The sequence below is a fragment of the Aricia agestis genome, chromosome 5 (assembly GCF_905147365.1).
Source record: "Aricia agestis chromosome 5, ilAriAges1.1, whole genome shotgun sequence".
NCBI lineage: Eukaryota > Metazoa > Arthropoda > Insecta > Lepidoptera > Lycaenidae > Aricia > Aricia agestis.
In genome coordinates, this window is record NC_056410.1 from 5592548 (window position 1) to 5607419 (window position 14872).

At 37.9% G+C, this 14872-nt stretch overlaps 1 protein-coding gene across 1 annotated transcript in view; it reads right to left on the reverse strand.

Annotated features, from left to right (window-relative positions):
* Nucleotides 1-4483: 4483 nt before the first annotated feature.
* The window catches only part of LOC121726816 (acetylcholine receptor subunit alpha-like), a 29779-nt gene continuing 19390 nt past the window's right edge, over nucleotides 4484-14872 (reverse strand). Inside the window, exons 3-11 of the mRNA XM_042114356.1 lie at nucleotides 12427-12566; nucleotides 11879-11923; nucleotides 11537-11646; nucleotides 9640-9820; nucleotides 9061-9176; nucleotides 8237-8542; nucleotides 7778-7933; nucleotides 5592-5883; nucleotides 4484-5167 (exon numbers count right to left, since the gene is read on the reverse strand). Coding sequence (XP_041970290.1) covers nucleotides 4970-5167; nucleotides 5592-5883; nucleotides 7778-7933; nucleotides 8237-8542; nucleotides 9061-9176; nucleotides 9640-9820; nucleotides 11537-11646; nucleotides 11879-11923; nucleotides 12427-12566 — 1544 coding nt within the window. The 3' untranslated portion in view covers nucleotides 4484-4969. The remainder of the gene's footprint in view (nucleotides 5168-5591; nucleotides 5884-7777; nucleotides 7934-8236; nucleotides 8543-9060; nucleotides 9177-9639; nucleotides 9821-11536; nucleotides 11647-11878; nucleotides 11924-12426; nucleotides 12567-14872) is intronic.

Consider the following 14872-nt stretch of genomic DNA (forward strand, 5'->3'; position numbering starts at 1 on the left):
GTTATCAAGGAGGCTAGGGTTATAGGGTATTCAAAGTTATTTAACTCTACCTAATATAAAAACCTAACTAGATAGCTTGTTACGAAGTTACATAACAGAACTGTTCTTGTTGGCTTACGATAGGTAACGATGATTGCAATTAGGCAGTTGTTTACAGAATGCACAATCAAAGGGATTACAGACGAACTAATGCTCTCTATACTTTCCTGATCGCCCTGATATGCCCCCTTGATATGTGGGAAAGCCTTAAACTTAAATCAATTTATAGATTTTTTTAGCAATTACATAACAGAAAATAATGCGTTTGCTAAGCATAATCGTTGAATAAGCGGCAGAACAACGCTTTAAATATCATATTATAATTATACTTTCAGGAGCAAGGAGACGAGAAGAAGAGCGTAGTGTACGCGGAGCTGGCTCTCAGCGAGACGGTGGAGAAACCCCCGCCGCCGGCCACCGAGTACGCCGAGATCGTTTACACACAGCAGCAGCCAGCAGCAGAGACGAAGGAGTAGACATATCGCGTACGGTAGAGATTACGAAATAAGGCTGTCTGTTTTGCAATGGAATTGAGATATGCTGACGAAATGTTATGTTGAGTTTTGCAAAAGTAAGAGCTTGGTTAATTTAAAATCAAGAATGAGCAGCAAATAAAAAAAAAAGAAATCTAAACGGTCTTGAAGTACGACTATAATCTGAACTCTATATTTTCTCTCATTACTATTTTTGCAAAATGATAATGCCATCTGACGTACAGAATGTAGAGATTGGCCATAAAAATTAAATCATACTTAAAACTTATTTACAAAATTCTTTGAATAAAGTATATAAAATTTATGTCGGAGTGTGCGTTATATGTGTGTTTTATATTAAGGCATTTAATAAAATATGTTAGTGTAAGGAAATGCGAATTACAAATTAGTAGAACATCAGAAGAAAATGACAGTAACATTTTCATCCACCGAAATATTATTGTTATTTAAATGTATATTATTGTAATCGATATTGAATTTTATTAAGTTAATATATTTTTATGATGTTAACTTAAGAGTAGGGCAGATATATTTGTATTTTTATTTACAGTAAGTAAACTTATTTTGACTTTTGTGCATTTAAGTGTGTTGACCAACGTATTCAAATTACTAATATAATTTAGGTAACAATAAAATGAATTTCAAATCAAAATTCCTGGTAGCTAAATTTAGATATACTCGCTTATTCGATATTTTAATGTTCAAAATTAAGTTTTAGCACATTTACAATAATATTACGTTAAGTAGGTTGGTATCTTCCTAAGCCATTTTATTTATTTTAAATATTGATATTATTACCTAGCTCTGTATTTTTTTTATAAATCACTTGAAACCACAATACTTTATGTGTAATATTCTGAATAGGTAACAAAAAGCTATGTGTTACTGATTTGCAAAGTTTATCTAAAATCCTTAGAATAATTTTAGATTCTTGCTTTTAATACCTCGATCGTGTTAATCACAGACACAATAGATTTTCAATTGTTTGCAGCACCCGGGTGCTGCTTGGGTGTTGATGGGTTAAACCTTATAATTATTATAGGTATATAATGTTCGATTTACACGGGTGACTAACGAGTCGATTTTAGTCGCGCGGCAAGTCACCAGTCGAATCGCCTGTCCAAGCCGAATCGCCACCCCATTTACACATTCTACAAAAATCGCCTGTGCCGTCCGAGATCTCCGCTATGTATTTGCAGCAAGCGATCGCTTGCGACTGAGCGTTTGCACGGTCGATTTTAGTCACCAGCCGCATGCGGCCATTGGCCGCACGACTTTGGGGCTTGCGGCTTTAGTCGCATGCGGCGTAGTCGAATTGCCATTTAGACGGTCAATTTTCGCCGTGCGGCGTAAATCGTGCGGCTTTAGTCACCCGTGTAAATCCAGCATAAGGTAAATTCAGAATACGACACTTATAGAACATTGGAAGGTACAAATATTTTATATTAAGTTGCGTTGTTAGTTAGCGCTTTGTAATCCGTCCATATAATTGTTTAATGTTTATATATACTTAATTTAAGGTGCTTTTCTCAGGGTTACCACAAGAAATTGAATCTTAGGGTTGCCAATGACAAAATCATATTAGCAACGTTTTACCGAACTTAAATAATATATAAGACTTATTTACCGCTTTTCATTCTAATTGCACATCATACAAGTATTAGTCTAATTATTATTATTAATAACATGAAACTGTCTGAGTACGCACAAAATACTAATAATTACGAGTATTATCATATTTTACTCAAATTAAGCTCATTGCCTGAAATGCACACACAATAATATTAAATTGTATCAGAAATTGTACATCACATTGTATGTTTGCAACATATTTCTAAAAAAAAATATTAAGTATGTTTTTTCAATATTCTGTGGTCTGTGAGTAAAAAAATATATTTTCTTAAAATCTTTTCGTTACAAAAAATGAGGTACGCCAGGCGCGTACATAAGTTTTTGGTAAGGAAAACATTTGATAGAAAATAATAAACTTATAAAAACGGTTAATATTTAATATATTATGTAGCTAATAAGCTAGCTTAAATAAATGTTATTAAAGTCTTATTTGATAACGAATTTCTCATTAGAATAATCTCAGTACCATATGAATATTTTATTTAATGATAATTTTTTATGTAACATAGATTATGTATTGTATACGAATTTGTGAGCTACATACAATACTGTACTTAAGCTTTTGTGTATGACATATTTTGATATTAATAAACTTTTTATTCCTAAGCTTGTTTTTTGTCTTATTTTCTTTCTATATTCTTTATGTTTCTACTTTTTATTTTTACGTTGCGTTGCGATTATGGAGTTGCAGTGGTGGGAATGTGAGGTGGGACTATTGCCGTTTAAAATAATACCCCCACATTTTTTTTCTTAAATTATGCATCCAATTTGTTCTTAATGATCTATTAATTAAGAACATAACTGCATTCATAACTCAATACCTACGTATTTTTTGTGGGTGTGTGTATTTTTTTCACAAATACTTAACAGCGTCCATAATATTATATCATGTTAACAATTTATTTATTATACTCTCCTCTGTCTACATGTGGATTAGATAAGATAATAAATTTAAAAACAACTCCCTATTTAATCTTATAACTGTTAGAAATATTATAAAATACAAAATATTAAACTAAGAGAGACCACCACCGTTTGTTTCTGATATCTATGAGCGTATTTTTTTTATATATTTAGACTTATCTACATAAAAAAAAGTTCTACATAATAATAGGTAACTTAGTTACTTATATCATCAATACTTTTCGCAGCGCAAGCGTAATAATATAATTTTATGGTAAATTACCTATTATTATTTGCCACTTTGGAATTTTGCAATCTTCGGAAGGATCTTTAATATATTATTTTCATAATAAAACATAGCCTATGTCCATCACAAAGGATATAGCTTTCCGTAAATGACAGAATTTTTAAAAACAGTTCGGAAGTTTTTTAGCCTATTCAATACAAAAAAAAAACTTTTCCTCTTTATCTATTCTATTCAATATATTAATACGTGAGCCAAAAACTTTGTAACCCTTTTGACGAAAAATGGGGAAACGTAGGTGAATGAAATTTTGCACAGTTATAGTTTATATGGTGAAAGAGTGCATCGAGCTAATATTATTTTGAAATTATGCTTTTATCATACATTTTTTTAACAAATAAAACATTACTCACACTACACACACTAGGAAAAATGACAGATTTTTGAGTGAAAAGCCTATACATACGAATTATACTCTTTTATTTATAGTTGAAGTCTGTTGACAACAAGGTGACAAATTGAAAATGGGTTATTTTTTTTTATTGAATCTAAGAAACTATTAGACAATGCTTACACGGCCAGTCTGAGATCAGCTGAGTCCCAGAGACAAGAGTTGAAAAAAAAATGATAAAGTTAATATTTTTTACAAAATATAGGTAGTAGTCCTAATTTCGTTGAAATTAAGGTCGAATTTCGACCATTGGGCGATCTCTAGTATCTTTAAACGAGCAATTCTTGTATACTTATATATAATTGGAATCTCGGAATCGGCTCCAACGATTTTCATGAAATTTTGTATATAGGGGGTTTCGGGGGCGATAAATCGATCTAGCTAGGAATCATTTTTAGAAAATGTATGATATCTTTAAACGAGCAATTCTTGTATACTTATATATAATCGGAATCTCAAAATCGGCTCCAACGATTTTCATGAAATTTAGTACATATAGAGGGTTTCGGGGGCGATAAATCGATCCAGCTAGGAATCATTTTTCGGAAATGTCATTTTATTCGTGTTTTATCGAATACCGAGCAAAGCTCGGTCAAATAGCTAGTAATTATTATAGTATAGATAGACCATAGCTGTGGATATTATGTGAAATACTTTGGTCTCGTCACTCCCGAATGTTATTACTTATAAGGAAAAGGATACTAATGAAAAAAACTTTATAAACAATTGATTTTATTTTGTCTCTATCAAAAGAAATTCGACTTATCTTCGATCTCATTACTTCGTCGTATAAACTATTAATATCATTTTATTTACAATAATTTTGTATAATATAAACAGTGCGACGGACCGAGCAAACGGCGACGGTCGGAGTTCGAGTCCCGAACGTGTTACGTACTGCCACTGAGCCACCCCGACCATAGGCGTCCGACTTGTCGGCTACAAACATACACAATATGTTAACTGTGCGATAATGAATCGAAACGACTTATCGGTCCGACATTCGGTCCCGGGCGGAGCGACGTACGCAATAATTGAACCCACTTACGACAGAAGTCCAAGCAAAAACGGCAATTACACGCATACTTAATTTAACAACTACGAATTCCGACCAATATGATACTTATACAGTGCATTTATCCTATATGCCACTCAAAAATCTCCGCTCTCGAGATATTCTTGCTTAGGCTTCTGACCAGTGGCGGATTAACGCGGCGGCGGGGGGCGCGGCTTGGCGGTGGCGTACGCGATCTCGGAGAGGCGCACGTCGATGGGCGCGCGCTCGTCGTACAGTGTGGGCGCCTGCAGGATGATGCCGGCGGAGCCCACCAGCACCGCCAGTGTGAATATCCACAGGAACAGCCGGTCCAGCACCATCGCCACGTACTTCCAGTCCTCTTTCACCTGAAACAGGTACACGGTTTAATTAGAGAATAGGCCAAAAAAATTAAGACCTTACCAGTAACTGCAAAGTTAATTAAAAGTCTGGCAAATTTAGGAGTAAGGACCAATTAGGAGACTATTTAGTAAATCTTATATATATAAAAATGGATTTTCAAATGTGTTAGTCGCTCTAAAACTCGAAAACGGCTGAACGGATTGGGCTGATTTTAGTCTTAAAATATTCGTTGAAGTCCAGGGAAGGTTTTAAAGTGACACAAAGTTCACCAGGACAGCTAGTATTAAATAAAAGACTAGTAAAAACTCCCAAAGTCTCTAACTTGAACTTATTTTGGCAGCAACTTCCTCCTTGACACGCTTTAAATATACTTCCAACAAGCTATGGCTTGTAGTAAATTAAGCAACCAGTAGCCACGAAGATACTTACTCTAGTCGAGTCCTCCTCTTTGCGAGTCTGATCAGCGATGTAGTTGATGCCATCGATGGCCTTATGTATCTCGGGGCAGCGGTGCCAGCGGCGTAGCGCGTCGCACAGCGCGGGGGCGTCGTGGAGCCTGCAGGCGCCCGGCGCGGGGGACTCCGGCACTGAGTTGTCCTCCACGCCCATCCCCATGTGCCCCATAGATGTAGACCCCATGCCCCCCATGCCCCCCATACCGCCCATGCCGCCCATCGGCATGACGACGGGCGACCAACCCTCGCTGCTCACTATGCCGGCACTGAAACGTGATCGTGTTAAAATTAGTGGAGGAAGGAACGCTTTTAAGCCGAAGTTGAAAATGAATACTGTCATAGGAAAAGAATGATGGAGACTAAAACTGGAGATCTAAACTGTGGCAATGACCAATAATTAAAATCTTAAATTATCTTCAAACGAGCAATTCTTGTATATATACAGGGTGTAACAAAAATAAGTGATAATACTTTACGGTGTGTACGTGTTCCTTGTAGAGAGTTCACTGTAAAAGTAGCAGCACTGAAAGACCAAAATTTTTTTTCACTTTTGTATGGGGAAACTCGTGACGCTCGGGCCCTTGCCCATACAAAAGGGAAAAAAAATCGTCTTTCAGAGCTGCTACTTTCACAGTGAACTCTACAAGGAACACGTACACACCCTAAAGTATTATCACTTATTTTTGTTACACACTGTATATGATTTAGATATTCATGTAAAAGGAAATTTCACCGAAAAAAAGAAAGTATTTCCTAGAAAAAATATATGCTAGCTAATCTAGTAGTTAAGTATTATATCGAGTATATATAATACTTAAATACTATATAATTATATATATATATATATATATATATATATATATATATATATATATATATATATATATATATATATATATATATATATATATATATATATATATATATATACCGAGTACCGAGCAAAGCTTGGTACTCGGTATATATATAACATCGCTTTAAATCTCTTTGACTCTTTTTTGAGGGTGAGTAGTTTAGCGACTACCTATATGGTGTACGTTATTAGATCAGCAATCAATATGTAATTATATATATTACATAATTAGGTGGTTATAGTACCATCGAAGAGGTTGATTCCTAGGCAGTACAGACCAACGCTATTTGGTCGGATGGTTAATAATTGTGATCGGCAGGATTTGACGTAACTCGACCAAACTACGTACAGGGGCGTCTTTCCCTTAGGTGCAATGTGTGCGGTGCACACGGGCGCCGCGGTTCTAGGGGCGCCGAGCGCCGCTCGCACTTGGCGCGCGCCCGCACTGGCCGGCTGCCACGGCCCACGCTTTATTGACGAACGTAAAAAGAAAGAACAACGTAAGAAGAAGCTCTTCTTATATTTGTAGAATTACAGCAAAGCAAGGCGCGCCATGAGCGGCTCGGCTTTTGCAATATAAATATTATAATCTTTATTTTTCAACGTGAAATGAACCTTAAAACACATAAATGAAGTTATATTATTTGGTGTAATAGTGAGTGTCCTATCGCTCGTTTTTTTCAAAATCGGTAGTGGGAGGATTTGGATTTAGATACAAAAAAGCACAGTAAACTTAGAAAACAAACTGTGCCATGCTGGCTCTTCGGATGTAGAGAAGTTAGAGTTCTTTTTAATGAAATCGAATTAATACCGATGTTGTGATGATGTGATGTTTAATAAGTATAAAACATGAAATTTAAAGTAAAATTGAAGTACTAAGCGATATAAAATTTACGTTTTGGGGTTAGGCTTGTTAGGGTCAGTCAAGACTCAAGAGCACATCATGGTTAAAACCGAAAAAAAACTTCAATCTACAAACAAATAACAATAGGGTTTTGTTATCTATTTTATATTGGAGAAATTTGACAGTACCTATGTGGTAACTTGATGTGCTGTTATGGTTCGTCTGGTGGAACGAAAGAAGCCACGGCGTAGAGTCCTCACCCCTAAGCGACCGGACAAACTGTACTTTTACTTTGTACCTATTTCATTTTGACCGCGCGCGCGCTTATTAGTTGGCGCTAGGGTAATGTTTGCACACGGGCGCCACATGGGCTAGAGACGCCCCGGACTACGTAGGTCCCCCATATCTGCCTAGGAATCAACATCTCTGATAGTACTGTACGCCAAATTAGGCCAGTACTCACAAGCGGCTGCGGTGCGGGTCGAGGCGGTAGTGCGGTCGGCGCATGACGAGCAGGCGCGGCAGCACGTGGATGAACACGCGGCGGACCCACGGCGCCATCGTGTGCGTCTGCGGCGACCGGAAGTGCACGTTCAGCACCACCACCGTCACGCAGATACTGGAAGTACAGGATTGTTGAGGACTCTATTATCATTATATTATAATGATTATCCAGTGAGGGTCGTTTGTGTTTCAGCAAATTGAAATAGTAAGTTTTTCTGTAACAGCAACTTAAAATATGATATTGTTGCATAAATACTAAAGAACCGTCTATTTACACTCCTATACTAAGAATATAGGAGTGAAAGTCTCCAGACGGAACAAAATACTTTAATGCATGGCATTTTAACAAACTATTAGCACTAACAATTAATTAACATACACTAACGCATAAAATAATAATTGTAGATGGAGCTCTTACCTAAATGTATCAAGAATCATCGTGAAGAGTACGAATTTCCCGAGCAGCGGTACAACGAGCGACGTCGGTGGAATGATCTCCGCTAGCAGTAGGAAGAACACAGTGAGAGAGAGCAGGATGGAGATAGACAGAGATACCTTCTCCCCACTGTCGGAAGGGAGATAGAACACCAGCACGGTTAGGAACGAGATACCCATGCAGGGGATGATGAGGTTGACTGTGTAGAAGAGAGTTTTGCGCCGCATCGTTATGTTGAACGTGATGTCCAGATATGGTTCGTCGCAGCACGTGTAAAACTTCTCATTTCTGAAAACAAAAATTGACTATTTATCTCTAAATACAATTAACGTTCATATATTTTTTCAAGATTGATTTTATTTTTAAAGCAGAAATAGGATCAATATTGTTTCCAATTATAATACTGTATTTCTTATATCCAGTCAGTGGCGGATTTACAAATTTGCCGCCTGTAGGCTATTCAATTTTTGCCGCCCCTAAAACTGACGCCGCCATAGGCTCCAGCCTACTTATTCTATTGGTAAATCCGCCACTGTATCCAGTGGCTCTCCACGTATTTTCACTACTGCATCTCCTGTGCATCTACAATCTACAATGGTTAGATTGGTAGCCGTTAAAACACTCATTCTTGGCACTTCAAGATTTCCTTCTGCAAAAAATCCCATTATTGGCATTCTTAGTATTTCTAAACAAAATCTACGAGGATGACTGCCGATGGGGTACTTTTTCCACCTGAAAGCTCAGACGTACCAAACAGCCGGCAGATTCTCCGATTTTTTTCAACTTAATTATAAGCTGAGACGTACCTAACAGCCGGCACCTCTAGTATGTCCCACTCGACGGAGGTGTAGAACTCGCTGAGGTCCACGCCCAGCTCCACTACGTTCGTGCCGCGAGCCTCGTCTATGTGACGCAGGTCCACCTGCAAGAAGGGTGATTACCGCATATCTCAATGGAACACTAAAGCAAATTATGGCGGCAGCTGTTGATTGTTGATTGTTAAAAGTTGCAGAAAGTCTAATAATTACAGCATTTGTAGCAAGAAATCTCTCTTCAAAAAAGTACCTTTAGCTTGTTGATGTTGGTTAAGTACCTAAACAAACTTAGATTTTTATGTTCATTAAAATTTAACAATTCCAAAAAAAATGCATTTATACTTTGCTTTAGTTATGCCCAATTCCTGAGGTTTTCCGACAGGATTTTATCGATTCTATAGCGTTGTTAATTGGTTAGTGCTCTGATGCTAGCCAATGAAAACCGCTTATTAGTTATTCATAAGCGATTTCGATTCGCTAGCGTCAGAGCCGGTTTCTGAAGTTATTGTCTGGAGACAAAAACTTCAGAAACCGGACATTATCTATCTTACATTCCCCGGAATATCTCACCTGAAAGCCGTCATACGTCCACGAGCCGAACTTCATGATGCAGGTCTGCTGGTCGAAGGGGAAGTATTCTACGTCGATCTCGCAGGACGACTTGTATATGGCGGGCGGCCGCCAGTCCACGCGCCCAGTGTAGTTGAGCGTCGCCTTCGTCGCCAGCGTCACTTCGAAGTTGCCGTCCGCACTGGAATGTTTTGCAGGTGGTACAAGTTTTGAGGACATCCATACTTAGGGCTCCCAAACATAACTGAGAATACGTATCACATCGTAAATATCTGTGACAAAATAAGAATGACATTACGATGCGATGCGAATTCGCAGTGCTGTATGGGAACCCTTACTAATATTATAAATGCGAAAGTGTGTCTGCCTGTTACCTCTTCACGCCCAAACCTCTGAACTGATTTTGCTGGGTATTGAGATACTTTGAGTCCCGGGAAAGAACATAAGATACTTTTATTCCAGAAAAATGGACGGTTTTCGGTACAATAAACAAATTTTGGCGCAACGGAGTTGCGGGCGTCATCTTTTTTTAAGAGCCAATGCTGTCCCACTGCTGGGCAAAGGCCTCCCCCAAAGTCTTCCAGTTCACTCGATTCAACGCAGCCGTAGGCCAACCTGGCTCGTATTTGTCTAGACTCTAGCTTATCGCACCATCTTTTTCGAAGCCGGCCACGGCGGCGTCGTCCATCATATTCTGGTACCCATTCTGTGGTGATCTTTGCCCATCTAGTACTTTATAATTTTCCACCTTTTTGGTAAAAAATAAAAGCCAAAAGGTGTTAAAACATGTTGACAACAAAATTAAATCTTACTCTGATTATTAGGTAGCCGGGTTAGTTCCCGAATTGGCGGTAGCATCATGTAGTTACATTATTTTGTTGCTAATTCAGATTTTTTCATTTATTATTGTTTGCGTGATTCATATCATCAGTGAATCACATATAAACAAAGTCGTCATCAATATGAAGATCTCATTGAATATGCTGATTGCGAGTTTTCTCACTTGTCATCGTAAGCGCTTAAGATTTAGTGTGGAATCGTATTATTTTTCACTGTCAGAAAATATACTATATACAATTCACACCTGAAATTGAGATATACCGTATACTCGTATATAAATTATTTAGGTTTACCACAGCGTCATGAAGTTTTCTAAAAAATCGACCGGTGGTAGGCCCCAGTAGCAACAACGTTCGGAAAATGTTTGAAAAAACTTATTCTGAATAAAATTTTTTGACTTTGACTTTGACTTAAAAAACGTACACTTCAAGTATCGCTAAGAGGACGTAAAAGATGAGGATCTTTTTGTCCTTACGTGCCGGAGCACCAGGCTTAGAGGCCTCCGGCTTGACCCCTATCCCAAAGACATAAGGCTTACTTTTATAAGCTCAAAGGTAAAGTAAGCCCAAACGGTCTTTAGGTCACGTCCAACAGATATAACCCTTGCCATAAAAAACGGAAACGTGAGCAACATGTTAGTTGTTCACTCACTGTTCACTACTTTTTATTCCCAATACCTAAGTTTCTTAAATTGACTCAAAATATTTTGCGATAGGGGGACATAAACAAGTAAATAACGTATTTTATTTGTGAAATAGACCTATCATGTAAATTATAATCAATACACAACAAATTTCATTATTTTTATCAATTGAACGAAAATTATACAAGACTAGATGACGCCTGTAACTAGTTTGTCTCGCGGGAACGGTATATTTTTCCGGGTTAATTTTTATTGCCCTCTCTAGTTTGGCTTTTTTAAAGTTGTGCGTACGGCACTCTATAATGCCTCTAGTTCACCGACAGCGGCGAACCGATTTACTGTCTCATCCGCCACACATTCTTAGATACTTCGCAGTTTGCAGCGTCCACCGACGCGTTAAAGGTGAAAACTTACTTGTTGTAGAGCACAATGTCCGGCCGCCAGATGTGGTCCGAGGGAACGTGCAGCATCTCCACGCCCCCGTACTCGCGCGGCTCCCATGATAGCTTGTAGTCGTACCAGCTCTGAAAAACACACAACTTATGTAGAAACTATTACTAGAATGTCAGTAACATTTATATAATATGTCCTATTAATGAAATACAACAATATAAGTTAGGCAGATGGCAGACAAATGTTATATTTTTTGGCCAGACAATTTTATAAAAGAATGTGTGGGAAGGTCAAAAAGTTATTGATATATTATATCTCAATACCTTTATTATTATTTATGTTGAATAACGTTCAAAGGCTTACCTGTTCAACCCATAAGTTCGTAGTCATAATCTGATTCTTAAGGTTCTGAAAAGGAAAAAAGAAATTATGAGTATCCGCATTAACATAATCTCAGATAATAATATTAAAATAAAATGATATCCTAAAAGATATGGGAAAATATAAGAAAACAATTGATACAAAAAAATAATAATTTGGTTTACATTTCAATAATTATTTTTTGCCTTTGCGTTATGAACAAGGATGGCTATATAAATTATTGAGGGCTTGCTCAATTTATAGATACAGATGATATAATATTTCTCTCTCTCTACTCACAACATATATGAGCTGGATGAGCTTAATACACACGGTGATTCGTAGGAAAATCTTTCACTTCCCCTTTAGGGGAGAAATGGGAAATCGGTATCGGGGTATTCCTCTGCCGCACCTCATAAAGATGAGGCGGTATTGGGAAGGGTCCCAATGTTGGTGACCGGTAGAGTCACCCGCGCACGGTGGGCGCGTCGCTGCTACGTAGTACGGCTAGACAGAGCAAGGTGATATAATATCTTTCTCTCTCTACTCACGACATCTATGAGCTGGCTGAGCTTCAGCTTGATGCGCACGGTGAGCGCGTCGCTGACATTGAGCACGGGCCGCACTAGCTTGTTGTAGTTGGACAGCAGGTCGTCGTACAGCCGCTTCGCGTCCGGGTTGCCGGCGCACCCTGAAATATCATCAGTAACATGTTTTTGAGAAGAAAGTATGAGTAGTAAAGTAGGAGAAAGAAATTTATACGTGGGAGAGCCATGCTTCGGCATGAATGGGCCGGCTCGACCGGAGAAATACCACGTTCTCACAGAAAACCGGCGTGAAACAGCGCTTGCGCTGTGTTTCGCCGAGTGAGTGAGTTTACCGGAGGCCCAATCCCCTACCCTCCCCTATTCCCTTCCCTTCCCTCCCCTATTACCCTATTCCCTCTTAAAAGGCCGGCAACGCACCTGCAGCTCTTCTGCTGCTGCGCGTGTCCATGGGCGACGGAAGTTGCTTTCCATCAGGTTGTCAGGTGACCCGTTTGCTCGTTTGCCCCCTTATTTCATAAAAAAAAAATCTTGAAGATTATATTGTATTGTAAACAAGAGTTTTTCTAATCTTATTTGACCAAGTTGTGGAAATTTGTAGTGGCCAAAGTCTATAAAACGCCTTTTGTCATGGTTTTGCCCGAGTTTCGGTGAAAGTGTTCCAGGCGTACTAGCTTTCATAACCTGTTTAACCACCTTAAGGGTAGAATTTTAAAATATTCGTTCTTGATGGGTATTCTATATTATCATAAAAGAAACAGGTGTGCGAAATTTCGAGTAATTTAGCTCTTATGGTTTGCCAATACGTTGGTCAATTCAATCAGTTTCATGTACAATCACTATAATCTAAATCCTCGAATAAACGGATTTCGCATAATTGTGCGTAGTTCTGTAATTACAAAGAACGTTTGTGAATTTCTATAATAATATGCAGATACAATGTTAAAGAACTTTGCTGGTGTTTTCTCTTGTTAGCTCAAAAACAGCTATACGGTATACCCCTTGGAAAACCTTTAAGATGCACCATGACGTATGTGGCTAAACAAACCAAATAATGATAACATGAAATGAGTCCTAAACACCTGTTATTGCAGTAGATAATGTGAGTTATAACTTATAATATACGATCATAATGAATATCAATTTCTAATATTATATTCATAGGCAGCCGTCAGTTTGTGGAATGGTATTAAGTACGTCCTGAATCCATTAATGAGGAATATAAATTCAACCGACACATAACTTCTGCGGCATAAACTCCTCATAAAATTTCCACACTGAATTCTGAAAGTATTTTAGTGCCACTGAATAATCAAATGAAATCACTAATTATTTTATAATTTTATTGTTTTCAGGTAGCTGGACCGAATTGATATGGGATTTTTAAGCCTTTAATGAATATAATGACGACTTTTGAGTTTTGACGGTAGCAAGTTGCAACACTTGGACCAAATCGAATATTATAACAACGTACCTTATGATTTTTGTACATAAAGAGATAATAAATATCCCACCAAAAACATAAAATGTTGCCGAGACGACCACATAAGGTTGACCCTGTGAAAACGATTTGAGATCTCATGTAGAGCCAAGCTTCTGAATCTACACGGCCTAACTCTACTAACCCTAACTTAAACAAATTCTACATATTATATTAGTAAATATGTATGACTTCGCCATTTCGCTACTGTCGCGGAGGTGATGCGAATATCTAAATATTAATTATTTCTGATCTGAAGTTAGTAGTAGAGACGAGCCATACATATTTACTGAGGCCCAAGTGTGAGTTTTTGTTTCACATTCGATCGTGAACGCGTTTGGCGTTTACTAAGATTTTGTATGGGATTTGTACAGCGCCAGCTAGCGATGCTCACGGGAGTGAGCCCAGCCCAGTGAGTAAACCCATACAAAATCTTAGTAAACACCAAACGCGTTCACGATCGAATGTGAAACAAAAAACTCACACTCAGCACACTGAAATGTAGAATTTGTTTTAAGAATTTCCAGATGTGTGAGCCATGGCGGGCAGCCGCGGACATTTTTTTTATGAAATAAGGGCGGGCAAACGAGCAAACGGGTAACCTGATGGAAAGTTAATTGTTATTGTACTTAAGAGGAGTCCACACCGCCCTTTTTTCCATACAAACGTTGTCCCCTGTTTCCTCCCTGGATAATGCTAGTAGAGTTATAATTTTTTTCCTGAATATCTACGGCCACTAATACAATGTCCCTATGTTTTCTTCTTTTTCATAATTTAATTATTAAATAAGATATGAACGTTCAAAAACCCAAAAAAATGGCCAGATTTTCCGCTGTGTTCAAACGTCCAGAAAACAGATTTGGCTAGATTATACAAAAAAAGCAAAACATAGGAACACAGCTCAAGCCTTTTTTTAATCTTTAATGAAAAAAGTACTTAAATCGGTTAAGTTTTGGAGAAGGAATCAGGGGA